Source organism: Vigna unguiculata, chromosome 10, assembly GCF_037176805.1.
Source record: "Vigna unguiculata cultivar grain cowpea cultivar isolate G323 ecotype 2 chromosome 10, ASM3717680v1, whole genome shotgun sequence".
NCBI lineage: Eukaryota > Viridiplantae > Streptophyta > Magnoliopsida > Fabales > Fabaceae > Vigna > Vigna unguiculata.
In genome coordinates, this window is record NC_140801.1 from 699,769 (window position 1) to 727,460 (window position 27,692).

Here is a 27,692-nt window from a genome sequence, read left to right on the forward strand (position 1 = left end):
ATCCATGTTTAAATTTCTTATCCTATTTAGTTTCTGAATAAGAAGAAAAGGAAATATCTTTAACTGGTTACGGTTATTAATGCATGATTAAACAAATGTACATAAAAATATCTTTAACGTGCATTGTAACTAAAAGCATAAAATTTAACGTTGGTCAACATAAAAATATACAAATCCTAAATTAGGTAAGTTACTTCTCTTCTCATTAAGCTTCAACCTTCTGCAATAAATGAATTTCCGAACCCCAAAAACAACACTCTTGAATGCATCATTCTCATCTTTTTTCACAGCACAACAACACAACCATGGTTAAAAAGCAACCTAAGCTTTGAAATTCATCATAGGACAATGTTGCTTTGTAGTACCCAGTACAAGCCATGTCATATGATGATTGAACCAATTTGGTTCTCTGACACATCTCATCATTAACTCTATTGTGCCTATTTACTCTTTCTCAGCTTTCTCTTTCACACCCTCTTCAGTAGTATTTATCTCTCCCTATATATCTATATATCTATAGATATATACACACACACTTCTGTGTTCTGTTCTTTTCCTGTTCTTCAAAAAGCTTACCCTCACTGTCACTAAAGTCTACCCCATTTGCTGAATCTCTTCTACACAGTCCAAAATCAAAGAAAAGTCTTCACTTTGACACAACAATGGCTGAAAAAGATGATGGGTTGGGCTTGGGGTTGAGTTTGAGATGGGGAGAGAATGACGATAATAACATGAATGAACAACAACAACACCCTTTCAACATGCACAAACCTCCTCAACCTGTTCCAAACCAAAGGGCTTCTTCTTTCAATAATTTGTTCCATCTCCATGGTAAAGTTTCATTTTTTTCAATTCATTTCTTCATGCTTTTAACTTGTTCCCTTTTCCATGGCTTCTAGTTTCCTCCAAATGTTTATTTGTGAAAAAAAAAACTTTCTTTTTCTTCTTTCGTACACATTTTTTCGCTGAAATAAGAAACCCATTTCTCATATTTTTCATGCTGTCAAGAACACTCACCCTTTGTTTTTTTTTTTTTCATTTTTATAACCTTTGAAATTTCTGTGTTAAACTACGCGTTTTGCCATTGCTCAGGTGCGTCTCATGTTACCAATCGGAGCTCCGAACCTCCACCGTTCTTCTTTGGAATAGATGTGAACTTGCCGCCGCCACCACCACCATCGGCACCATGCTACGAGGAAAACGGTGTGTCTTCACCGAACAGCGCAGTTTCAAGCATCAGCGGGAAGAGGAGCGAAAGAGAGGAGAATGAGAGAGGGTCATGTTCTCGAGGTGGAAGTGAAGATGATGATGGCGGAGGGTGTGGTGGTGATGGCGACGGGGACGGCGACACGTCGAGGAAGAAACTGAGGTTGTCAAAAGAACAGGCCTTGGTGCTTGAAGAAACTTTCAAGGAACACAACACTCTGAATCCGGTGAGTCAAACATAATAAAATTTTTGTAATTTCTATTGCAATGATAATACCTATTTTGGAATGATCAAACTTGTAGTCGCAAAAACACTGTTTCTTCAAGTGATTTTGGTGATGTTTGATTTAGAATTGAAGTTTATGCAATGCGCTGCAGAAGAGGTTTTTGTCCAAATACATTTCTGATTGAATAATTGCTGTTAGTGATTTTGGCTGAAATTGTGGTCAAAGTGACATAAAACTGAACACCTTGAAGCTGAAAATATGGTGGTGGTGACATAAGACCAAAGGCATTACATTTCAGCCAAAACGGTGGTTTTGACAGAAATTGTGGTCATGGTGACACAAAACTGAAAACCTTTTGGCAGAAATTGTGGTTATGGTGACATAAAACCGAAAACCTTTTGACAGAAACTGTGGATATGTTGCGACCATTGTGGCTGAAATCGTGGTTGGAGTCATCTTAAAGTCTCGCATGAATTCCTCAAATAAATGAAGAAAAGCCCTTCTTTTAGCATAACTTACTGCTTAATCTCATGTAAATTGATCTAATGTCTAACTTTTGTGATGAATCATTCTGACTTTCTTCTTTTCACAAAGTGACAGTAAAATCATTGAGAAAAATGATTGAAATTGTAAAAATCAGCTGCTAAATCAAACTTTGTTTATAATTTCAGGATAGGATAAGGTTTATTATGAATTATTCATTTGTGTTGGAAGTATGATTCAATGGTGGCATTTATTCCCAAACTTATTATTGTTATTTGTAGAAACAAAAGCAAGCTTTGGCAAAGCAGTTGAATCTGAGTCCTAGGCAGGTTGAAGTGTGGTTTCAGAACAGAAGAGCAAGGTGAGGATTTTCATCCAAGGGATATTCTTGACACTTTTGTATATAATCACTGAATAATGAATATTGTGTTCTGACATTGTTCATTGTCTTTCTTCAAACAAGATTCTTTAACATGTATGCCCCACTGTGTTGTTATCTATTTAGAAGGATTTGTTGTTCCCCACCAATGTCATTCTTCTTTAACAGTAACTTCAAGATAACTCCAACATTCATAATGAAATCTCACCAATTTGAGTGTTATCAATAACACAACTTTTGTGAGACATTAAAGTATATAAAGTTGTAGCTGGTTTTTTATTTTAATTTTTTGAAATAAAACACAGGCATGTGCATGCTCGGGCCCACAGCACAGACAAACATGTAGTAATTTGGTGATGATGGATTTTGAAGTCAAATTTTGGAATCTTTGGTGTTTACTTCATTTTTTCATTAGTTAATGGAAGTACACAAATTTCCAACTTTACAATGATAATCTAATAAAGTGATATAAACTAGTAAATTAAAGTGTGATTGACAATGAAAATTGATGTGGCTTTGTTGTTGTGTGTGTAATGTCACGTGTTACTTTGTCTTGCATTGTGTGATGAAAAAAGGAGAGTGATGTCAATGCTTTTGGTTCAATAGGACCAAGCTGAAGCAGACTGAAGTGGATTGTGAATACTTAAAGAGGTGCTATGAGAATCTAACTGAGGACAATAGGAGGCTGCAGAAGGAAGTGCAAGAGCTAAGAGCATTGAAGTTTTCCCCACAGCTCTACATGCACATGAACCCTCCAACCACTCTTACAATGTGCCCTTCATGTGAGCGTGTTGCTGTCTCATCTGCATCATCTTCATCGGCCGCCATGCCTTCTGTGCCGCCGCCTCCGGCCAATCACAACCCATTAGGCCCTACCATCCGACGGCCGGTGCCTGTCAACCCTTGGGCGGCAATGTCAATTCAGCGCCGTCCCCCGCCGTAGTTGATCACTACTCCTGGCTGTGGTGGTAGGGTAAAGATCAGGACGGAAGCTAAGACATTTTTAGGTGGTAGACAGAAATGAATCAACAAAATAGTTATGTTAGGTTTTGGTTACTTGCTAGGTATTGAGGTTGGGAAATTCTATTTGCTCCCTTAATTTTTTGTTGCACTTTCCTTTCTTATTTATATTCCAAAAATTAATTTCTAGAATGGACAATACTGTTCTAGAAATTGGTTTTTGGATTGTATAAATGCAGTTTTGAAAATACATTCCAAAAACTAATTTCCAGAATGTAAAAAAAGGTGGGGATTGTAAAGAGGAAAAAGGGAGGCAAATGGAATCATCATGGTTTTGGCTATGAAATGAACTCTTTTTGTCTAGGCTTATTTTATTTTGAGCCTGGATAGAACATGCTTTAGTGAACTTTAGGATGTGTAAAGTTTGGATATGTTAAAGCAGTTAGTGTTTTCATATGCTGAATAGTTTCTGTTAACCTTGGAAAGATGGAAAAGGGTGTTAGAATAATGTGTTTTTTATCTTATTTTATTTGTTCCTTTTCATAGGATTTGTGATGCCACATGGTGAGATGAGAGGTGGGATTTTGTGCAATGTAGGGGAGGGTGACAGAATCAAAGGGATTCCCATGAGTGTGGTCTCATTTAGAAATGTTTTTCTGCATCTTTTGCTCTGATTTCCCATCTTTTTTGGTCTAATATGAGTCAGATTGTGGGACTCAACTTTGGCTCTTTCTGCACACTTCATTCTCCTTAAGATGTGGATTTCCAATACCCTTTTTCAAGAACTGAACAAAGGTAAAAAAAAAAAAAAATGTGTGGTTACGCACTAGTGAGTGGTGACAGAGCTTGTATCATCATCATGTGTGTGTCAAAGTAAAGTTTTTTCAAAGAGAAGTAACTAACAAGCATGATTAAAGGTAGCATCATGGGCCATATCAGAGCCATGGCTACAACTTTCGTGTTGTAACTTTGGCCAATGCTGTTTTTGAGTGTTTCCCTTTTGGGTTTGACTTTGGTTTTTAGTTTTATTATCAGATTTGTTTACAAAGAATTTGTCTCTGTGGCTGGTGCTGTGTGAAATTTGATCCACTAACAAACCTTCAACTATTTTATTTGTTCCACTATAAGCTCTTGTTTCCTGCTAAAGATAATATTACCTCACATATAGTAATATAAAGCCTATTTAGCAGTTACCACGTGTTGATGTTCAGTGTAATGTGAATTCCTTTTCTTCTTTACTTTTTCTGCTGTGGTTACAAAATTCTTTAAGCATTAAAAGCACTAACAATTCTCTTTAGTGTGTTCTAGACATGTTAGATTATTTTGACAATACATTATAATTAGAACAAATCATAATCAGTTTTTATCTGTGTAACTTTGTTGATAACCAAGTATACGCTAATAAGTTTCAGTATTTTTTAAGAAATTGATTATACTTTGTAAATCAGCAAAATAGGGTATGTGGTTGATTATGGCTGTAATATATTAATTAAATGCATGGATAATTTGGGGATTACACCTCTTAAGAGCAAAATAAAAATTGTCCCTTGGATTCTGTAATTGCAACAAAAAAATAATTTAGAGGAACAAAAACTATTTTTGAATTTAAAGTGATTGATAAAAAAATGTTATCTTTTAAATAAAGCTGAAATATCTAGAAAATAAGCTAGAAAACAGCTGAGAAGGAGAAAATCAATCTTTTTCCTAAAAGGAGTTGTAGCTGTAATTAATAGTCCTTTTTATACTCTTTATTTCTTCTGAATTAATTTCGTTCATGTTATTATTTTAAGTGATGCAATGTTATTAGTGTTACGTAGAAGTCAGGTAGATATTATTCAAAATAAGCAACAAAATCAAAGAATGAATTTGCCAACTTACAAAATCCACTTAAAATAAAATCCAACTTAATTAAAAAAAACATTATCATCAAAAATAAAAACAAAATCAGTATGCAAATTCCGGCGAAAGTCCAAATCAAACAATATAAAAGAAAAAACTTCAGCATTGGTAATAAGTATTATTCCACCCTATCTATCTATATTGAAAAATTTAGTAATACACTCTTTTTTCACCTATACTTTTGTATTGGGTAAAATTCATGGATCTCACTAAATATCTAAGTTATATTTTTCATTTTGCGGATTTCATTCTCAAATTAATGAGATTCACATAGACTTTAGCCAATAAAAAATGTGTTAAAAGGGTCCTAGCATGAAGTTAATGAGATCCACAAACATTTTTCTGGAACTAGATACATATTTAGAAAATACAGGTTTTGAAGGAAAAAGTTGGCCAATGGCTTCAAAATTCATTTCAGAGTTCAACTCATGGTATGAGTTTCATTTCTGCACCATATCTGATTCTATATCACAGAATGTTTTGCAATCAAAAATGTATTGAAGTTCTCCAAAAGTAATTTGAAACTCTATAGGTCAGGGAAAAATCTGTTTTGTGAGAATGCTGGAGGTAAGTTATGAAGTCAGAAGCTCCTCTAAAAGTGCTTTTGATGTCTCAGATTTTTCAATGAGTATTGAAAAGGTAAGGTTCATATTACTTTGAATCCAACAATCCAACATTAATAATATATTTCCCTGATACTTCACTACATTGATTGTTGTAGTCTTGCATAGACAAAAGAAAAATCAAAAACACCAAAGGAGAAGAACAAAAATTCAAATATAAAGGTAGTTCAGAAATCAAACTGTATTTACAGTATCAGTCAGAAAACGTAGGATGCAACCAAGTCCTGCTTTCTCTGTCAATTTTTCATGAATCCGAAGACATTGATCGCACGTGGGACGATCTCCGGTAGCTAAGCCTCTATACAAGTACCTAAGGAAGATAACTTCTTAGGACAGAAAATGGTGCAAGAATATCATTTGCTATCTACTAGTTACTATCATATTGTTAAATACCAGTAGTTATCTAAAGTCATCTAACACAGTTAAGATTAATATTGTTGAATGAAAGACTCATTTAATGCCTTAGCTTTCTTAAAAATGTGAAAGAACAGAAGAAAGTGTTGTTTCAATGAATTTCTGTTGTGGGAATATCTTAGGTGGAGTTCTTTTTGCTAAACAAGTTGTTAGGCATGGGATTTGAGTCACAAATCGAGGTATGGAACTCCAAGGGGTTTATAAGACTCAAATGGTTAGCTTTTGTAGTGTGGTTCTACAAAGACTATCATCATAGATTCATCAACATGTTTTATCAAGTTCATCTATTTTTTTTTTTTTCAGTTTCTTCTCATCATAGATTTATCAACATGAACTTTGCTTTGTCTAAATAATACATACATAATTCAGAAGGCTTCTAAAATATTAGGACAGAAACAGCCTACAGGAATTCCAGAATGAAATGAGGTTGAATGAAGAATTGTATAGCAGAGAAGATCAAGAGATTAAGTCATTTCGTTCCTACATCACAGGTTTACTTTACCAAAAGATTATCATTCCATTTCTGAAAAAAATACATGTACAAAGTGCCCTTATGTTTATTACAGTCCATATTTCTATATCTAGCTGTAATTGTTCTAGTGTAGCACATATCATGCAAGGTGGAACACAGGCCAAACTACAATCATCATTAACTATAAACCTCAGAATTTTAACATCATCTAAGCAATTTTGTACTAAAAGAATGACAAGCAAGCCAAATTAGAACTGAAAATAAAAATGAATTCAAGAAAGATATACTTCACCACTCACTTCATTAGGATATCATAGTACTCAGGATCCAATGAAGAAAGCATCCCATCCACATCTTTTATAGCCATTATAGCTCTATGTACCACAATCCAATGTGCTGACTGAAAAAAGAAAAGATAAAGGTAAATTAAAATATGCCACAATTTCAAGTTTCAACATATTACAGAAAGTTCCATCACAATTGTAAATGTAATCAAAGGAATAGTCTTTACAGGTTGAACTTGGATTTAAAGGGGGTGGGGGGAACATTGTTTTTGTTTCTCAGCAATCAAAATCAAAGGTATGCACAAATATTTAAGCATCAAACTCTAAAATTTAAAAAGAAAACATAAAAAGAAATCCAAAATACATGAAAAGTAAGGTATGATTTCAAGAAATTAGAAAACATCAATTGAATTGCACAAGATCTCCAAAGCAACAATAGGGGAAAGAAACTACACATTCTTGCTAGCTGAAAATAGCTTATTAGGGATGATAATAACAAGAACAAATACACCGACACTTCCCATGACTTCTTTGAAATTCACATGATCATTCTTTTGCCTTTCTATACTATCTCTCCTTAATTGTTTGAAATAAATTACAATGACACTTCTATTATACATGAGAAGCATCACACTATGTGTTCCTCAAAGGGGGCATATCAAAAAGCCAGGAATTTTATGTGAATTTCGAAGAAATCACGAGTATCAGGGTAGTTTTCCCAACTAATCAAACACAGCTTCAGTTCCACAATGATCAAAATAAAATGCAAACACAAACACTATCACAAAAATAACAGTTAAGTATCAAATTTCTTTCCAAAAAGATGAAAAAAAAAATGTCAGAAAAAATATACAAAAAACAGAAGGAGGGGTGAGGGAGAAACCTTGCAACGCTCATCCCCAATGATGGCATAGGTGCCTTCAAGAGCGGTTTTAAGAGCTTCCACGGGTTTATACCTGAAATTGCATTACACACCACAGATGATGGTGATGATGATAATAAGAAAACAAATAGAGGGAATTAATTGATGGATGCAGTGATGAGAGAAGAAAAGGAGTAGAGGGGTTGGTACTGTTTGAGTAAAGTTTCGATCTTGCGGGATTTGTGTTCAATTCTGGTGATAAGGGCCTCTGCATTATCTGCTTCCACGAACCCTTCTGCACCAGCCATTTTCAATTTTCTTCTTTTCCTCTTCCTTTCACCAAACCAAACCAGAAAAAACTGAGGTTGGAAGAACTACCTTACCTCGTCAGGGTGTGGGTCCTATGTTCTTCCACAAAAATAATGTTTGCTTGTTAAAAAAAAAAAAAAAAACGAAATTTGAAGAGACAAAGAAATTTTAATGGAAACAACAAAAAATTGTATGAATTAATTATGGGAAAGTGATAGTTTAACAAAGAGTTTCTTAACTTGACAAATTACCGATTTAAGTAAAGAAGTATTATTTTATTACTTTATTTTGGTTTAAAAAAAAATAATCCATTTTAATTCTATTTATAACAATTTTGTTAAATTTGTTTTTGTCAAAACATAATTTTTCTTAATTATGAGAATAAAATATATATACCATGTGTAAAATGATTTTGAACTTTGATCCGATCATAAATAATTATTAGAAATCAAATTACAACAGGTTAAATTAAGTTAAATATTACATAATATGGAGCAAATTTACACTGTTTAACATTTTTTAATTAAAATATGATATTTTAAACTTAATTGAAATGAAAATTTCTATCACATAAATTATACATAAAACTTGTATATCAATATAAAATTATTTAATACATTTATAAACATTAAAATTGATATAATATATGAATTTAAATTGCACTAAAAGTATAATTGTTATTCAATTTCAACAAAAATAATTATAATTATATAAAATTATAGTTTAATAATTTAATTAGAAAAAATTTATTTTTTATATAAAATTATTGATGGTATAATATTTGATATATCTTTATATTATATTATATATATATATATATATATATATATATATATATATATATATATAATAGTACTTATTTTAAAAGTCAAATTAATAATAATTTATAATGAGATTACATGTGGTATTTTCAATGAAAAATACTTTTTTTTTATCCTAATTAAGTTATTATTATGTTATTATCCTAATTATTTGTGTTTAATTTAAAATTAAACAAAAGAGAAAATATTGTTTTAATCTATTAATTTTCTACCATAATTTCTGGTAATAATCCTTGTGTTCAAGATCGAATCTACCAATGGTGGTTTGAAACAATTTTTTTATTCATAGAATTAAAGAATTGATAGTAAAATAATTATGTTGAATAAACTCTTAAAAAAGTAAAAAAAAAAATGATCCAAATTTTGTTCATATGCTTAACGGGCAAACAGAGTAGATAAGGTAGAAGCCACACGAAACAGGTGTTGTGCTGTGCTGTGTGCTTCTGCTCTCAGAGGCTATGTTGTCGTCTTTTCGGTGTAAGTCTTTCTCAGACACCCTTTTGCATCAGATTCCTAATTCCACCTTAAATATCTTTCTATGTTTATGTTCAGTGTTATGTGAATTGTATTGGTTTTATGCTTTGTTTTTTATGTTAAATTTAGTATGTTGTGCCTGTCCAAATCTTTAACATTTGGGTGTAATGTGATTCTGGGGTTTGATCCTTTCCTCTACCCAGTTTTACTCCACTCATAATATGTTGGTAGAATCTTCTAATTCTGATTGGAATTTTTACATTCCCAGGTATGTGTTGGAGTGAGAGACAATGAAATTTAATGTAAATAGTATGTCTTTGAACAATTTGGAGCTGACAATGTTGCTTTAGGGTTTACATGATTAGTGAACAATTAGGGAATGGAAGTTTTTTGCAGGTACTAAAAAGGGTTTTACTGTTTTGGGCAGTGAACTTCCCTTGTGCTGTACAAGGAACTATATTTTCTCAGAGGAAGCAATTAACTCATGGATGCACAAACCAAAATTCAAAGGATTATTACCTGTAAGAGTGGCATATGGATTGATTTTCTTTTGGGAAATTTGGGTAATGAATTGTGATTTGGTTTGTTATGTTTTGTCTGTGAGGATAGAGTGCAGGATAGTTGCATGTTGCGTTCTGAAAAATCATTGAGGAGAACACTCTTCTTCTCTGTCTTGGTCTCAACTGGTTTTTTTCCAACTTTGTCTTCTTATGCGAAGACAAAGAGTACGAATCCTTATGACGAAAAACGGTTGCTACAACAAAATCGGCGGATACAGAAGGAAAACAATGCGCCGGAGGACTTCCCAAATTTTATCAGAGAAGGTGACAATGATTTTTTTTCATTCATGAATTTAATGATCTAGTTCTGATTTACCTATATGCTTTCCAGTTTCCGTTCCATAATGTCTGAGCTTACATGTGTTTCTTGCACATGATTATATTACTTTCTTTGGTAGCACGGATACTAACACGGAGACCAGCCACGAACACGACAGAGACACTTCGACACATGTAGTTTACAAAATGTAGGACACAAGGACACAAATCTATATATTAGATCATGATGTATTTATATACTAAAAATCATCTATAAATAAGACTAGTCAAATATAATAATTTAAATACATTGTCAATTAATACAAAAATGAATTTAATCTATTTATCTAATACCCAAAACACGAAAAGTAGTGATCATATAATATTTGTTCCTTACTTCTATGATTATTATAGAAACTTATGTAATAAGTTACAAGTTTATGGGTTTTTTAGAAAATCATTGTATTTTGTGATTATTAACATTGTGTTGGAACTATGTCAAAATCATGTTTGAGACAAAAATGTCTTTCAAATTGGATACTTCATCGAAATGTGTCGTACGAGTGTTGTATGTGCATCGGTATCCGATAAGTGTCGGACACGGACACGGGACTCATCATTTATGAGACGTATCCGAGCTTGACCATGGTTTCTGAGCTTACATTTGTTTTCGACACGTGATTATCTTACTTTCTATGGTATATTCTTTAAATCGGACCATGGTTTCTGAGCTTACATTTGTTTTTTTGCACATGATTGTCTTACTTTCTATGGTATATTCTATAAATTGGACCATGGTTTCTGAGTTTATCTTTGTTTTTATCAAATGGTTGTGTTACTTTCCATGGTATATTCTTTAACTGAGTCCAATGACGTCTATGGTCCACGTAGCTCACTTCATCATACGGGTATTGTTGTTGCTATTATGCTACTTTCTAAGTTTAGTTAAACAAGTTCTAGTACTTTTTATGCTGTGGTGACTCTGGTCAGTTTCTCAATTGTGTTTGTCTATTGAACTTCAGGTGTTAAATTTAGGAGCCTTCTGTGAAATTCATTTGTTGTGATCTTCTTGGATGGTTCTTTTGCATATGATTGTCTGGTTTATTGTTGTAATACATTTCAGGTTTTCAAGTTAAAATAGTATCTTCAGAAAACTATTTAAAGAGTGAGTCAGGGCTCATATACCGGGATTTTGTAGTTGGTGAAGGTGATTGCCCAAAGGATGGTCAGCAGGTTTTTCTTTTATTTTCTTTCCAATCTACTGTTTTTTTTTAAATGAATATTTGTCAGTAAGTTAGAAAGGTTGAAATTCTGGTGTTAAACTCAGATTATGATAGGAAATAAAATCCTTATATGATTTCTGTGTTACTTATGCTTTCTTAACTATTAGTGTATAACAAAATAAACTCCCAATCAGTGTAAAATTTTACCAGTCAGTGTAAAATTTTACCCTTTTTTAACATTGTTTTATCATCTGTCAAGGATTTAGACTATAGTTAGACACTAGGTGAGGTGGTGATTGGTTGAAAGTGGGAAGCAATCTTAAAAAATGTCATTTTCAGCTGCAAGACTGGAACTTTTAGGCACTGCAATTTAAAAGAATGATTTGTATGCACAAATTATATTCACTAATTTGCTTGTAAATCATGCCTTGCAGGTAACTTTTCACTATGTTGGTTATAATGAATCTGGTCGTCGAATCGACAGCACTTACTTGCAGGGTACTCCTGCCAAAATCCGCATGGGTACCAAGGCATTAGTTCCAGGTTAAAATTTTTAGATTTAGAAATGTAAATTTCCTTGCAATTTTATGAAGAAAGTATGCATCCTTTTCTTGATTTTTGCCTCTCCCTTAAAGAAAAAGTGCAGAAAGAAGTGTGAAAAGTACATTTTCTGATGTAGGATTTGAGGAGGGAATTAGAGAAATGAAACCAGGTGGGAAGAGAAGAATCATCATCCCCCCTGAACTTGGACCACCAGTGAGTTCCAACATCTCTTATTTTTCTTTTATCATTTTCTCTAATCCATTTTGGGGTTTTCCCATATTATATGATATTGACTGCTTAGAACTTAATCCATTCTAAGGTCGAAGAAATTTTCATTGTGTTTTACTCAAAACTATTAGCTTGTTATGATTGACCATGATCCTTTCCTTTAAGTGGGTAGAATTTGATTTTATACACCAGCATATGCAGAAGAAATTTTGGCAGAATATGTGAAAAGTCTATTACTTGGATCCATCTTAATCTTTTTGTAATAACTAATCTAAACTGTTACCATGATATTCAATAAGAAATTTCATTTCAATATGTGCAAATTGGAGTGAAGTATAGGTTTCAATCCTGATTCTTGAGCACTTTTTTAACAATAGCTCATCAACTTTACATTTCTTGCAACTGCACTGAAATTCTCAGAAACACAATTTCAAAATAAGTAGTAATCTCTCTTGAGTAGAATGGCTGATGTTTTTTCTTCTGCAGGTAGGACCTTCAACCTTTTTCAGCTCAAAACAGTTTGAAGTTTTTGATGTGGAGCTATTAAGCGTACAAAACTGTGAAAGGAGAACAGTAGCCTTTTACTCAGATGTCATTTGCAATTAAGACAAAATTGCCATCTGAGTTGGTCTAAATCATGACCACTGAAGGCACAAAGCACAGATTATTCTAGTTAGGAACTCAATTATGGTTGTACTATATAGAAATAGCAACACACAACCTTTAGCTTCTTGCTTTGAGGCAATCATAATCTGACATTGTTAAGATTTTTCTCCATTTTCTCTGGTTCACTTTGGCCAGTGTTTTCTTTTGCTCCGGTTTGTAAGTTGTTAACCTTGGTTTTCACAGTTTTAGGATCCTGTTATCTTTGTTTCATTGGATAGAAAATCAATAACAATTGTAGCAGGGACAAGAAACAATACCGTCCTTATACTATAAAATCAAAGGTCCATTGAATTACTCATTAATGGATAAGGCTACTAAAGTTTCCAACAATTGTGCGTATAATATTGATACTGAATGATAAACTTCACAAGTTATTTCTTAATTCTACACACCCTTTGATATCTTCAATTAAAAGTATCATGATTTTCTTTCAACGAATGAATTATTTGCAGTTTTCATAGTTCAACCGCTTTCAGAGTTTAACAAGGTATAACAATCATGGTGAATCTCAGGTATCATTGACATGAAGATAAGATTAATAAGACATAAATGAACCTCAGAAACAAGTTATGCTGCTAGAATATGACTAAATGATGTACATAACTTTCCTTAGGCCTCGAGTACCTTCAAAGATACAACAAAACATGAATAGATATATAATAATAAAACATGGCAATTGACATATATAATAAAACAACAATTGACATAGGTGGATGTTGCTCCAACAGCATCCATGTATTTCTGCCTTCAAAATCTGGCAAAGTTATGCTAAGCATGCTTAAACAACTTCATGCTGAGCCAATGAAAGTACACAGCAACAACAATTATAGGGAGAGTCAATGGCAACAAGAAGCAATAGTACCTGTTATATTTGTCAAAAACAAAATCAGAAAAATGATGAGTTTTTCTCTCATTACTCAGTAAGAGGCAACATTAATTACAAAGATACCAGCTATACAAAATTATTCTATGAAATTGTTTTATCTCTGATCACGTAGAATCTCAAAATTATTTTATGAAATTGTTTTATCTCTGATCACGTAGAATCTCTTGTGTATCATTAATGACATGTTCATGAAACAAAGCATAACACACTCACCATCATCGGCATATCAAACAAAACAACAATTAAAGAAAAAAATAAAACAAATCAATAAAAAAACATATTTTGCAATTTCAAACCCCTATTATGTTCTAAACTCTTTTATCATTCCCTCTCCAGAATCAACCAACAATGCTGAAAAATCATTGACATGAAAAAACCAACTCACAGAATCATACGTCAATATTACCAGTCATTTTGCAATGCAGAGATGAGAGGAACATGAGAAGGTGGCAGAAGCTTGGAAATCACAGCAACAAAGAAATACCCAACAAAGAAAACAGAGCCAATTGGCAGAAACAAGCATCCCCACAATTTTCTCTCATCAAATGAAGCCAACCAACGCATAGAATCAGCCAACCTTCACAGCAATCAAACACCTCTGAAAAGATTTATGAAAACAAAAACAAGAGAATAAAAGATTTGAGCTTTGTATCATAATTATAATTATACATGGAATCTATTTAGACAAAATTCAAATGACCCCAGAAAACAGACACAGTGACAGATAATTAGAAGCACAAAGAAAAGCATGCACCTTTGAAACTTCAAGGTTTTGTAACTATGTCGCTAACAATTTAGGAACTTGAGGTGCCTCTAAAAATAAATTTGGATTTGTAGTAAAAAATAAAAATGATGATTTTATTTTCAAATTTACAATAAATTCAGTTTTCACAAAAAAGAATTATAATCCCATGGAAAAATAAATACCAGACACTAAATGATTGTATCATGTGTTTTTTAGTTGTTTAAATTTAGTATTTATGATTAAATTGTATTTTTTTTAAATATTTGAGAGATTATCATTTTTTAATTTGAGAATTTTCGTACTAATTATGGACGAGTCAATAACAAGTCTAAACGATTTAGATTAATTCGTTTTGTAATTTATAATTTAGTGTCTATATTTTCGAATTTATATTATTAAAAAATCATAAGAAAGTTAATAATGAACATAGTATTATCAACTATGCACTTAATTATTTGGTATTTACCTCCGATTAGAGCATAATTGAAATGGTCAACTTTTAATTAGATAAGTAGTTTACAAATGAATGGGTTACGAAAATGAACAGTATAGATAATACCTTCATTATTTATTTTTTAAATTAAAGGTTACCATTACTTATTAAAAAAAGTATTTTAATGAGTTTAATTAGTTGGATGGTATCCACTTTTATTCATATATGTCAGTTTGGTACCCGTTTTTAAAAATGTGTCAATCGAGTCCAAACTTTTGAAGAAGTATCTCAATTAGGTTCCTTTTAGAAAAAAATTATTAACGCCGTTAACTTTATTCATGACTTTTACCACTAAATTTTAATATAAATATTAATAATTAATTTTGTAAGTCATTTTAAATATCAATACCGTTAACAATGTTTATTATTATTTTATTCCAAAAATAATCTAATTAAGACATTATTTTAAAAGTTGAAACTCAATTGATATTGTCGGGTGCAAGCTATGTACCATTTGACATAAGCTATGTACCTAAATTAAATTTTATTTTTATATTTTATCTTTTTTACAACTATAATGTCCTTCGTTAAAATATTTTATTAACTTTCTTTATGTATATAAATAAAAAGTGAAAGATGAATTAATTATAAAAGATTTATTTCTTATAACAATTCATTGTTTTATAATCTATGATTAATTACCCCATGATAGTAATGAGAAATAATTTTTGAGAATTAATCGATCTCTCCTTATATGAATTACAATTTATTTATATTATATTGGTAGACCAAATCTCAAACATTTGATAAAAATAAGGATTGCAATTTGGTGAAATGTTAATAAAAGTAGTAAATAATTATTTATTATCAAATTGTTTAATATGTAATCCATAAATTGCAAAATGTCATCTTATTTCTACACACTACATTTTTTTCTTTCTCTTATGCGTAATTAAATGTCATTTATGCGCTAGAGGATCTACCAACTACTTTGTGCATTAGAATACAAAAAAATTATTCTAAATCGTATAATATAAAATACAAATATATTTTAGATTATATAATTTGAAATATATATTTATATCTTGTATTCTAAAATATACAATCCAAAATTAGAATTTTTTTTTATTGTAAGTTGTATATTCCAAGATAAAAAAAATATATGAAGATACAAAACTAAATACATGTAAACTCTCCTCCTAAAAAATGATGTCAATGGAAAGATGAAAGGGATAAATTGAACTCTTTTTTTCTTTTGTTGTAGGATATTGGTGAAGATAAAAAGAATGAAGAACGATAAAAAATCTAATGTTATATGAACATGAAGAGGAATGAAAGTTAAAAAATCTAAATGTTATATAAAGATGGAGAGAAATGAAAGTGTAATCAAGATAAATTGTACCTTTTCTTATTTATTTTGGAGAACATAATACTTTTTAATTAGTTATAAACAATTTTATTTATGGAATTGTAGACAATATTATTACAATATAATTTTCTAATATATGAAAAGTTTCAATTTCATATTATAAGTGTCTTATTTAATCTATTTTATTTTATTTCTACTATTTTAGTAGAATAAATCTATTTTAATTATAACTTTTCAAATAAAATTATTAATATCTCATTTAAAATAGCATTGTCTAAAAGTATAAATAAAATTAAAATTATATTTTAAAATTATTTTTCATCATTCTACTTTTATAAGCCTAGTTTAAATAAATGTATTTTGTGCCACACTTTCATAAAGGTGGCATATAAAAAAGCAACACGAAAAAAATCGTTGTATTATATTAGCATGTGAAACTGTTGCATATTGAAACATCTTAGGCAACGTTTTTTATTCGTTGCATAGTAGGCATCAATTTTCAAATTTTCTGACCTAACGGGAAAAAAAAAACTCTAGTATAGATCATGATCACCTATGCAACAACTATAAATGCATTGTCTAATGTTTAGGCCACTGGCTTTTTTATTTTAGGTCATGATTTTTTGTGCATTGTCTAAAATCAGTTTTGTTGTAGTATGTGATAATTTTTAATATTAGGATATAAATATACCAAAGAAAGTGGACATATATATAGGCAATGAAAATTAAAACTCCTAAATAAACTCTTACACCAATCATTCATTATAACAACAATGCATAGGCTAAACTGATTTTTAGGGTTCGAAATTGATGGTAGAACACACAAGAAGAAGTTGTTTCAACAAGTTTTCAAACCCTTTAACATCCCAATCCAAGACCCTGTGTTTTCCAACCTTTTCATGACCATCATCTGATGTAATTTTCTAACCCTAAGTTCCTCACCATTCAACCTATACCCTTCAAAGGTAGGGTTGCTTGGGAGTAACAAAACAACACCATGAGCCTCAATTGCCTTTCTTGCGGCCCCATTCTCCAAAGGGTGAATTCAAATAACAATGATGCATGTCTCCCAGCAAAAGAAGAATCAATCAGATCCTACGAAAATAACAACAATAACAATAACAACAACAATAACAACAACATCGGCAACAACAATAACAATAACAATAACAACAACAACAGTAAGACAAAAGCGAGACATAACAGAAGCTTGTCTTATGGGAACATGACACCACCCCAATATGCAAATAGTGGACCTTTGGCCAAGGTTAAGGCACAACATCATAGACGTAGCAACAGTGAAAGTGGTGTTGAACCAAGATTGGTAAGGAGCAGTGGAATGAGAAGAGATTGGAGTTTTGAGGATTTGTCTACCCAACAAAAAGACAAGGGAGTTCGATGCCATTGAGGTTTCTGTGTCTGTCATTCATTCATATGTCTCAATTGTTGGTTGGTTTCCCTATTTCCATATATAAATACACCGTGTATTCATAATAATTTGCTGGGTTTGGAAGAAATTATTACATGCATGAATGATCCATTCATTCATGCATCATCATCGCCATGTGGTTTTAAAGGTTTGATCAGTCTCAGCCTTAGTGTGACATGTAATCAAGTTTTTCAAATTTTACCGAAGGGAAAAACGATGAAACTGGTTCATGTTTCACTTAGAAATTGATCAAAATCGTGTAAAAAAAATTATTGTTCTTTTGAATATAAGGAGGGAGAAGAAGTGAGAGATGTGTAATTAAAGAAGGGATTAGTGAAACGTTCTAGTATTTATGGTGTTTTCAAACACTTGGCGAATTTTATGGGAGGTTTTTTTTTTCACCATGGTAAATTTTAATTTTAATTTTTTTTATTTGTTGTTGTCATTCATTTTCAGTTTCTTGTTTCTCATCTAATTTTCACGTTGGAAAAGTATTCAAATGTAAATGTTAATGGTTCATAATAACAAATAATTGTAACAAGAGATTGTGTAATATGATTCTATATAAATGATCCAAATCTTCATATTCATATGCTCATTTAGGTAGATTTAAAGATTCTTACATATGTTTAACCAATGACAATTGTTAAGAGAGAACATTATTTGTTAAGCATGTAGGTAATAATTCGATTTAAAGTTCATTCCAAATAAGATTTTTTTTGAAAGAAATCAATTTTTTAATATTATATTTTGTATTAGGAGGGAGAATTTTTAAAAGATAATTTGTTTTTAGAGAAAATTTGAAATGTGTTACGATAAAAATGTGATTTAAGTAAATTTTTAAAATAATTAAAATTTGAAGAATTTATAATAATAATAATGTTTTGTCGTTTCAAATTTTATCTAAAAATTAAAAATTTGAAATTCTTTTCTACCTTCTCATCTCATGTGTGTGTATGTGCACTCTTTTTTCATAATTTTTCTCTCATCTTTGTTACAAGTTTAACTTCAAAAAAATGTTGTCTACTCAATTGCGAGGAAGAGAACGTGATCACTTAAGTAAAAAATTGTTAGTGAGGTAAAAGTATATTAGATTCAACATATTTTTTAATTGATTTTACCTATTTAAGATATGAAATAATATTATATCTAGTTTATTGGTTTTAAATTTTGTTTATACAATTTGTAAGTTGAAACTAACAATTTAAATATATTTTCATTTTCCAACTTTTTGAAATGCATTTTAAAAATAAAACCCTAAAAACCTTCTATATATCAATGTGAGAAATATTTGCATTGGAAACAACATGAAACATGAATGATATATATGCATATACATATGAAAAGGAAAAGCTAAAGGGTATTCTCTTTTGGATCTATGGAAGGGATATTCTTGAAAGCCATTCTTTTGGTGAGTTTAATGGCGATGAGAGCCAAAATGGTAGCTCCAGGAACAAATGCAACATCAGGGATGGCTTTAATCACACTCAATTGAGGCACAGTTTGTCCAGTTTTCTTGACTACCATGGCAACTGGTGGAGCCACTATCCCTGTGATCATCATAGATTCATCTGCTTTGCTCAGATTCACATTCTCATTGATGAATGTGGTGAAAGCTTCCTTCCTTTTATCTTCATCAGATTCATCGCTCCATCCATCATAACATTTCTGGTTCTTACAAACATATGTTAGTTTACATGCATGCATGGTCGATTATTACTATTAGGGTTAAATATGTTTTTAGTTCTCAAATTTGAACGAGAAATTGATATTTGTCCCTGTTCCAAACTTTTATACAATTTTATTCACAAATTTTAGCAATAGTTGATATAGTTCTTTTAACTCAACGATGATTTTTTGGCTGACATTTGAGTTGAAACGTTTCAAACTGTGTAAACAACTCAAACATCAACTTGAAACGTTATTGACATGTAAACATTTATGTCAATTGAGTTAGGAAGACTATATCTATGAATTTTTAAAGCTTGTATAACCAAAAGTTGAAACGTAAAATAATTATAATTTTATGTGTGAAAAGTTACAAATTAAAAACATATTTAATATTTATTATTATTATTATTACTAGCAATGCCTGTGTGTACACATTTTTTAAATATACGTGATATTATATTAGTAGGTGATAATAATGTAATGTTATTAAGTTAATATATAAAATAAAATTATATTTGTTAAAAATAAAGTGAAATATATCAGAAAAAATGAGAGAATAACTGTTGATAAATAGAGAAAAAGAGAATAACATAGATAAATGATTTTATAAAAAAAATTGTAAAAGTAACGGTCAATTTTCAAAAATTTAATAAATAATTATATTTTAAAGGGTAAAATTGGTATTTTAAAATGTGGACAAAAAAGAGAAAATCTCTTTATATATTACTAGCGTATACACAGGCGCGTATCGCGTATGTGTGTAGATATTTTTTGAATATACATGATATTATATTATTAGTTGATGATTTTGTAATGTTATTAAGTTAATAAAAAAATAAATTTATATTTATCAAAAATAAAGTTAAATGTATGGAAAAAATATGAGAAAATAATTGTTAATGAATAGGAGAAAAAAGAAGGACATAAGTAAATAGTTTTATAAAAATTTGTAAAAGTAACCATTAATTTTTAAAAATTTAACAAAATTTAATAAATAATTACATTATAAAAAGTAAAGTTGAAATTATGAAATGTGGATACAAAAGAAGGAATCTTCTTTATATATAATTATAGATTATAGATTTGACACAGAATAGTTAACTAACCTTTATATCATCATGTGGCGGGGCATCATAATGCTTACCGGGCAAAGCCATGTTGATTGCACTGTGAAAAATTAGTTAACAAAACTATCATTAAAACTAATATATAGCAATAGCAATGTTTCGGAAAAGTTAATGTTAAAAAGTTCTATATTTCGGAGTTTGTCGTTGTGGATTTTAAACTTTTGTTTATGCGTCTCATCGACAATTATGGGTTAATCCAAATACGGTTTTTACTTCCTGCACCCCCTACAATTTTTTCATCCTTCTCACAAATTTTTAAAATGACAATTTTATCCTTTAAAGAAATGACTTTTGAAATAAATATATTCTAGATAAGGTTTTTCAGAATTTTTGAAATATGATTTTCGGAATGAAAAAAAAAAATCTAGAATTAGATTTTCGAAATATATGAAATGCATTTTGGAAAGTATTTTTCAAAATAAACTTTACAGAATATATATAATGTTTTCCAAAACAAGTTTTATGAATACTCTTATATGAAATGTATTTTGAAAAAAAAAAAAACTTTCCGTAATACATATATGTTTCTATTTTAAATAATTATTATAGAAATCAATAAAACTTGATCTAAAATTTAAATTTTTTTCTTCTTTCTTCTATTCCTTTTCTTTAACCAATATATGAAATAAAATGACAAATATACTTACTTGAAGATGTCAAGAATAGCAGTGTGAAAGTCATCAAAATTTTCAATTTTTCTCTTTTCAATAACCCTATCATATAGTGTTCCTGTTATCACAGTCATTCCCTTGTTTGCAACCTCAACCCCTGATAATCAAATCCATTAACTTAAGATCAGATAATTTTTTTTATACTCATAAACATGATTAACAGACAATGATATAAGTATATTTTCACCATTGCAGAAAGAATTTTTCATACCGACTACTAGAAAATTTCGTATTACATGAAATTTTTCTTGCAAATTTGTTAAAAAAATTTACAAAAAAAAACGTTTTTCTGCCATCTTTTTCTAAGAATTTTAATTGGCAGTTAATTCCTTTGTGGGTAATCATTTTCTACAAAATTATAAAATTTGCAAGTATTTTTTGCGAAAAGTGTTTTATACAAAATATTTTACAAAATAACTGGTAGCAATTTCTTGCATTTTTTTTTCATAACAAAACTTGTAAGTATTTCCGACAAAAAAATTTTCAAAATAAAATTGGCAAGAAATACGAGTTTTTTTAGTATTTAAGGTTTTCTATACCGATTCTAGAACTGGTATAAAAATAGGCTGATATAATTTTCTATATTGATTCTATAATCGGTATAAAAATAGGTCTACAGAGAATATTAACTATATAAAAAAATATGAATTGAAATTTTGATGCAATAAAAAGCAAAAAAAAAAAAATACCTGTGCCTCCCATGTAACTCATAACCAGTCCCATGATGTTTTTGTGTTTGTGTTTTGAGAATGATTATGAGTTTATGAGCACAAAAAGCTTAACATAAGAGCAATATATATGAAAAGATATATACAACGTGGGTAAAGGAAATGAGTATATATGTTTGTTTGGTGAAAGTAAGGTATTCTTTCTATTATTTTTCTTTTCCTATTTCTTTGTTAGATTCTTGTCTTCAATTGCCAACTTTCAATTGTTTTACCTTTTGATTTGGAATAATGTAAAGTGAGTGTGTCACAATTCATCACCAAAGTCAAAATCTATTCAAATAGTAACACCTAGTTAAATCAAAGTATTTAATTAAATTGTTGAAAATATATAGTTAGACATTTATACTTGAATAAAGTGAGATGATTTAGGTGATAATTAATAAGATGATTTATATAATAAGAAATTAATGTTCATCTTCCATTGCAAAAGTTAATCATAACAATTGTACAAGAAATGAGATTAATAACAATTGTTGTATTATACGAACGTGATTAGTAACTAAGACTATTTATATAATGAAAAGTTCATGTTTGGTTTATATAGTACAAAAGTTTATCGGACTAACTATAATTATTGTAGTAGAAATTATATTATAGTGAGATGATTATTTATATAATAAAAGTTTATATTAGATTTCTATAAAAATTATCCCATAATTATTTGTAGCATGAGATTAGTATGTGATATAATATGCTAAAAGTTTTATAATATATATTTTTTAAAATTCTCTAAAATAAAGTTAACAAAATAAATTTAATAAAAACTAGGAATAATCGAATCGGGTATATACGTAATAAAGAAATCCTCGTTTACCCTTTTACTTTTTGCCTTTCGATTACAAGTACTTCAACTTTAAACACTCTCGTGTGTTTACGCTACAAAATCTATTATTAAATGAATAATTTTAGGGATAAAAATAACTTATTAATGTAATGATTAATTTATATATTAATTTTAAAATTAAAAATTATTATAAGTAAAATAGCTTTTAATTTGATTTCTAAATTAGTTATTATAATAAATTTACATTAAATTGATCATTAGTATTAAGTACCAAAAAATTTGGTTTTTAAATTTATTTTCTTAGTGATTAATTTATATACAATTTTAGAGATTAATTTTTTTTAACTAAAACATTGATAATTAACGTGAATCACCGATTTAGAGATGAATCTACATTTATAAATCATTTTAGTTATAATAATTTTTAGTTTATTAATTGATATCTAAATTAGTTACTATAGTAATTATTATTTATTCTTTAAGATTGATGACTGATAAAATATTTTCAAATAATGTTAGGATTTTGATTTTCTTAAAAATAATACCTTTTCAACCTACGAAAAAGCAACTTAAGATTTCTTTTATCAATAATTAAGTTAACCCAAATATTACGCATAAGTAATTATTTATATGTTCATTTTCAAACTTTTAATACACACTTTTCTCAATCGGAGTTTCATTTTTGTGTTAAAGATTTTTTTTTTATAGTATTGATGAACTGCAAATTAATTTTAAATACACTCTTAAAATAACTATTACAGAAATTACCGACTTTAACGTAATTCACAATTTATGAACATTTTGTATAAAATAAAACATAATTTTGAAAGATAAAAACATTTCTTTATAAGTTAAAATGAACTTATGTATAAACTAGTTCATTTAAAATGTTTTGTACAATTTTATTCAACTTATGTAAATACTCATTTTTTTTTCTAAATTACAATATAGATAAATTTACAAAAAAGAAGATCTTGCAATAGAAACTATAGTTATAATACAAGCCACATAAACAATGTGCACCAAAGAGTAAGCAAAACTGCAGAACAGGAATAAGTTGCTAACATGATAGCTGAGCACTCACCCTCACCAACTCCAAACATTTGAGTAATTGTACCTGAAACAATCATAAATTCAACCTTAGACTCTGTCATATTGTAAAATAAACTATTACATGAGGATGAAAGTTAAATATGTTTTTGTCCCTTAATTTTTAATTTTCAGTAAATTTTGGAATTAGTCCATTTCGAAATTTTGAACCAATTTAGTCTTTTATCTTTTGAAATACATGGATATGGACACTATAGTTTTTAGCAGTCAAAACAATAGTTTTTTAGGCTCTGATGCTATTGGTACCTTAGAGTTTGAGATCCATATAAGATATCTAAGTGGATTCATTTTATAAAGGATAACAGAGAAAACTGATACAATTGTTTAAGCATCATAAACAACTTACTCACTACTATTGCAGGTGGAAGAGCATATTGAAGCAGTAAAACAAATTGATACAATGGATCATGGTGGATCAAGTTGAAATGAACTGCACTTTTAACAATGCCTACACCTATTGCTGGCAAGGCAACAAATTTAACCACAATGATGCCAACAATAAGTGGAACTTGTTGTCCTAGTCCTTTTAAACCTGAAAAACACCCAGTTTATGTCCCCAGATTTTCAGATATAAACCTGAGAGACAAGAGAAATAGTTGAAAATTTCATGTTGCTAACTGATAAATGATTATTACCGTTAAGAAGATTTGCCCCAAGCAGTAACACCATTGCTGGAACACTTGCATCTCTGAAAACGATGATTAAGAGTTACATGTAGCTGTGTTTTCAAATTTATGAAAAAAAGGTTGCATCAAACATAAATCTTGATCATACAACAATTTCTTGTGGTAGAGGTCACTCACCCCAACAAGGTTAAAGTGTCTTGAACCACATGAAGAAGAGCCTTTTCACCAACTAGAATTTTTCGAAACTGAGGCACAATACCAATTGTAATACCCATAATCTGCATACACAAGCCAAGTTGGTTCTGATTTATCTAACATTCTTATATCATGAAAACATTCTCACTTGATATTTGATGAGTTAAATTTTAACCAATAATGATGATGATAGCACTTTTTGTAATAATGGCAGAATCATGGACATACCGCTGCCATAGTGGAAGGAGCAATTAGTATCTTCATGTTTTTTATCTTCTCAGCTAATAGTTTCAACTGTTTCATAAACTTTGGCTTTTCTGGTACCTGTAAAAGTCTTGAAAATATAAGGCATCACTTACATATAAAATCTTTTAGGATATGACATCATGTACTAAACAAAGCATTTTGCAAATACATTATGCCTAAACCACCAATCACTTTTGCTTGTTCCATTCAGTTCAACTCTGATCCAAACAAAGTCATGTTAGACATCACTATAAATTTTGACATCTCAGCTGTACTGACATTTCAAAGTCCAATAATGCTTTCACACGGAAAAGGTTTTAATGCATTCCAATATATCAGAGGAGACACAAATTCATGCAACACATAAATGTTGAAGTAATTATATTATATTGGAAAAGAGAACAACCTTTGTTTGTCCATTAGGCACTTTACATTCAAATTCAGGTGGATTCATACCACCATTAGGCTTTGTTATATCAGCATCCATGATCAGTGCTCCACAAGAGCTTTTCAAAAGGTTTTCTGGGTCAGTTGCTATTGCAGACTTTGGATTTGCAGAGGATTCTTCAACTTTGGCTGCATTGGAGATCATAGGAGAATATATACGAACAATGTTGAATGTAAAAGACCAAGCATAAGTGTATCCTACCTGAAAAACCAGAAACACATGAAAAAGTTATAAATCATTCAAAAAACCCAATTCCATTGTGCTATGCACATATTTACTAAGCAGAGAAAATCCAAATCTATTTTCATACAGCCATTGACAGAGAAGCATATGCAAGTCCATTTCTATGGCAAATAGCTTCTTCTCCAAAAGGGTTGTTTTTCTCTTTACAGATAGCTGGAACTACAGTTAGAGGCAAACTGGCCAGATTTCCTACACACATCAAACACCAAATGGTCATATATACACATTTATATAGCATCCAAAGCATGAGTTAATTTAATTTATACCATGGTTGGAACTATTTTACTTAAATTCAATCTTAATTACTTTTTTTCACAAAATTAGTTTGTAAGAATTCACTTATATATTGTAATTTGTTTATATATTTAGTTGATGTAAAATTTCTAACACATCTCTCGAATAGAAATAGAGTAGAATTCAATAGTAGAAGACCAATAGAACCAATAAATCTTATTAGGATAAAGTCTGATACCGTAAATTTTAAACTTAAATAAACCTCACAAGACACCAACTTATACACAATCATTTTAACATATATCTGGTGGGCATGAAATCTCTTATGATCAAGAGTATTAAATTATAAATCTATGAAGGTTGAAACATTAACCACCAATTTAAAATTATTACTAGTATAATTTTTGAGGTATGGTAGCAATATACCAGAAGAAAGATTTATCCTTCTGGAAAAAAAAAAAAACTTCATGAATATTATAACTATAACAGGAGATATAAGGTCTAATAACTTTGATTTTTCATTCTAAATCCATTAGCTTTACTCATATCAGTTTCATTGAACACTAAAATAAAAACATCCTTGTTACATTACATTTGTTACATTTTTAACATTGAATGTTCAAACAAACAAACATACCTGCAGCACAACATCCCAACACAAGACCATGCAGATGAGGAGGAACTCTAACTGTTTTGATGAGTAACCATCCAAGAAATGTTCCAACAATGTATGTTCCAAGAATACTTAAAGGCATGAACCACCTGCATAATTCAAGAAAACAAATTAAACATAAACAAATGATACAAAACTTGGAACAATAATGGAGAAAATGGTGAGAAAGTACAAACTTACAACATAACCACGCTCTTTAAGGTTAAGGAATTAGACATGCTGCTATAAATAAGAGCAGGGGTGAAGACAAAATATACCATCTGTATATTAGAAAAAATAAACAACAATATAAGAGTCAAAACTAATGATCATTTCTTTATAAAAAAACTAGTGAAAAAAAAACATATGTATGTGTTCAATTTTTTTATGATAAGAAAGTAATGAAATTATAATTATAAAAGTAAATATAAATAGTTTTATAATTTGATTGTAGATAGTTTTTATTTATTTTGTAGATAATTTTTATTTATTTAATTTATAAAAATGGGAAAATTTTAAAAAAAATAATTAAATGAAAAAAAAATTACCATTTAAAGATAAAATTCGAAAAAGACGTGAATATCAAAAAGAGGAATTTTTTTTTATATAGGTATTGTATGCGTTCTTTCCTAAATTTTCGTATTATATGAAATTTTTTTTTAAATTTGTTAAAAAAAATTAAAAAGAAAAGATTTATTTCTACTATTTTTTTAAGGATCTAAATTAGCACATAATTCTTTCGCGGATAATTTTTTCCTACAAAATTATAAAATTCGTAAGTATTTTCTATAAAATTTATTGTGAAAAGTGTTTTATACAAAATATTTTACAAAAAAAATTGGTAGTAATATCCTGCAAATTCTTTTTCATAACAAAATTTATTAGTATTTCCTAAAAAAAAACTAAAACAAAATTAGCAGAAAATGAGTTTTTTTAGTATTGGTTCATTTTTTTTATAATAAAAAACAATGAAATTATAATTGTAAAAAGTAGGTAGTTTTTATTCTGTAAATAATTTTATTTATTTAATTTAGAAAAAATGGGTAAATTTTTTTAAAAAAATCATTTGATGAGTAAAATCGGAAAAAATGTGAAAAAAAAAATCTTTATGTATAATTATAGAACATCTAAAAAGTTGTATAATTTTTTATTCATTAATTAATAGTGTAACTTTTTTAGTGTTACTGCATAAAATTAGAATATA

General features: G+C 29.5%; 7 protein-coding genes across 8 annotated transcripts; 3 read left to right on the top strand and 4 right to left on the bottom strand.

Moving 5' to 3' along the window:
• The first annotated feature begins 268 nt into the window (after positions 1–268).
• Positions 269–3,779, top strand: HAT3 (homeobox-leucine zipper protein 3). Its single transcript, XM_028050363.2, has 4 exons — positions 269–831; positions 1,093–1,433; positions 2,198–2,277; positions 2,902–3,779. The coding sequence occupies exons 1-4, from the start codon at positions 663–665 to the stop codon at positions 3,236–3,238; spliced, it is 927 nt and encodes a 308-aa protein (XP_027906164.2). The 5' UTR covers positions 269–662; the 3' UTR covers positions 3,239–3,779.
• Positions 3,780–5,783: 2,004 nt separating this feature from the next.
• LOC114166559 (actin-related protein 2/3 complex subunit 5A) lies at positions 5,784–8,240 on the bottom strand. The gene is made up of 4 exons (XM_028051306.2): positions 8,020–8,240; positions 7,831–7,903; positions 6,963–7,063; positions 5,784–6,087 (listed from the first exon to the last, which is right to left on the bottom strand). Exons 1-4 carry the CDS (start codon positions 8,115–8,117, stop codon positions 5,952–5,954), a joined length of 408 nt encoding a protein of 135 aa, XP_027907107.2. The 5' UTR covers positions 8,118–8,240; the 3' UTR covers positions 5,784–5,951.
• Positions 8,241–9,264: 1,024 nt separating this feature from the next.
• Positions 9,265–13,193, top strand: LOC114166122 (FKBP-like peptidyl-prolyl cis-trans isomerase family protein). Of its 2 annotated transcripts, XM_028050792.2 has the most exons (8): positions 9,331–9,416; positions 9,682–9,722; positions 9,841–9,934; positions 10,023–10,237; positions 11,355–11,464; positions 11,889–11,997; positions 12,134–12,210; positions 12,712–13,193. In XM_028050792.2, the coding sequence occupies exons 2-8, from the start codon at positions 9,704–9,706 to the stop codon at positions 12,829–12,831; spliced, it is 744 nt and encodes a 247-aa protein (XP_027906593.2). In that variant the 5' UTR covers positions 9,331–9,416; positions 9,682–9,703; the 3' UTR covers positions 12,832–13,193. The 2 variants fall into 2 exon arrangements, with proteins under 2 accessions (XP_027906592.1, XP_027906593.2); XM_028050791.2 differs by lacking the exon at positions 9,682–9,722 and having other exon boundaries at positions 9,265–9,416.
• Positions 13,194–13,434: 241 nt separating this feature from the next.
• On the bottom strand, positions 13,435–14,585 carry LOC114165042 (uncharacterized). The gene is made up of 3 exons (XM_028049672.2): positions 14,532–14,585; positions 14,184–14,375; positions 13,435–13,753 (listed from the first exon to the last, which is right to left on the bottom strand). The coding sequence occupies exons 2-3, from the start codon at positions 14,339–14,341 to the stop codon at positions 13,660–13,662; spliced, it is 252 nt and encodes an 83-aa protein (XP_027905473.1). The 5' UTR covers positions 14,342–14,375; positions 14,532–14,585; the 3' UTR covers positions 13,435–13,659.
• Positions 14,586–17,208: 2,623 nt separating this feature from the next.
• Positions 17,209–18,306, top strand: LOC114167585 (uncharacterized). Its single transcript, XM_028052687.2, has one exon. The coding sequence runs from the start codon at positions 17,322–17,324 to the stop codon at positions 17,730–17,732; it is 411 nt and encodes a 136-aa protein (XP_027908488.2). The 5' UTR covers positions 17,209–17,321; the 3' UTR covers positions 17,733–18,306.
• Positions 18,307–19,049: 743 nt separating this feature from the next.
• On the bottom strand, positions 19,050–22,012 carry LOC114167477 (calcium ion-binding protein). Its single transcript, XM_028052568.2, has 4 exons — positions 21,912–22,012; positions 21,199–21,319; positions 20,531–20,591; positions 19,050–19,421 (listed from the first exon to the last, which is right to left on the bottom strand). The coding sequence occupies exons 1-4, from the start codon at positions 21,943–21,945 to the stop codon at positions 19,107–19,109; spliced, it is 531 nt and encodes a 176-aa protein (XP_027908369.2). The 5' UTR covers positions 21,946–22,012; the 3' UTR covers positions 19,050–19,106.
• Positions 22,013–23,634: 1,622 nt separating this feature from the next.
• Positions 23,635–26,659, bottom strand: LOC114167647 (protein PIN-LIKES 3-like). Its single transcript, XM_028052762.2, has 8 exons — positions 26,474–26,659; positions 25,670–25,791; positions 25,318–25,560; positions 24,894–24,989; positions 24,648–24,748; positions 24,480–24,532; positions 24,191–24,376; positions 23,635–23,851 (listed from the first exon to the last, which is right to left on the bottom strand). The coding sequence occupies exons 1-8, from the start codon at positions 26,589–26,591 to the stop codon at positions 23,727–23,729; spliced, it is 1,044 nt and encodes a 347-aa protein (XP_027908563.2). The 5' UTR covers positions 26,592–26,659; the 3' UTR covers positions 23,635–23,726.
• Between the last annotated feature and the right edge of the window lie 1,033 nt (positions 26,660–27,692).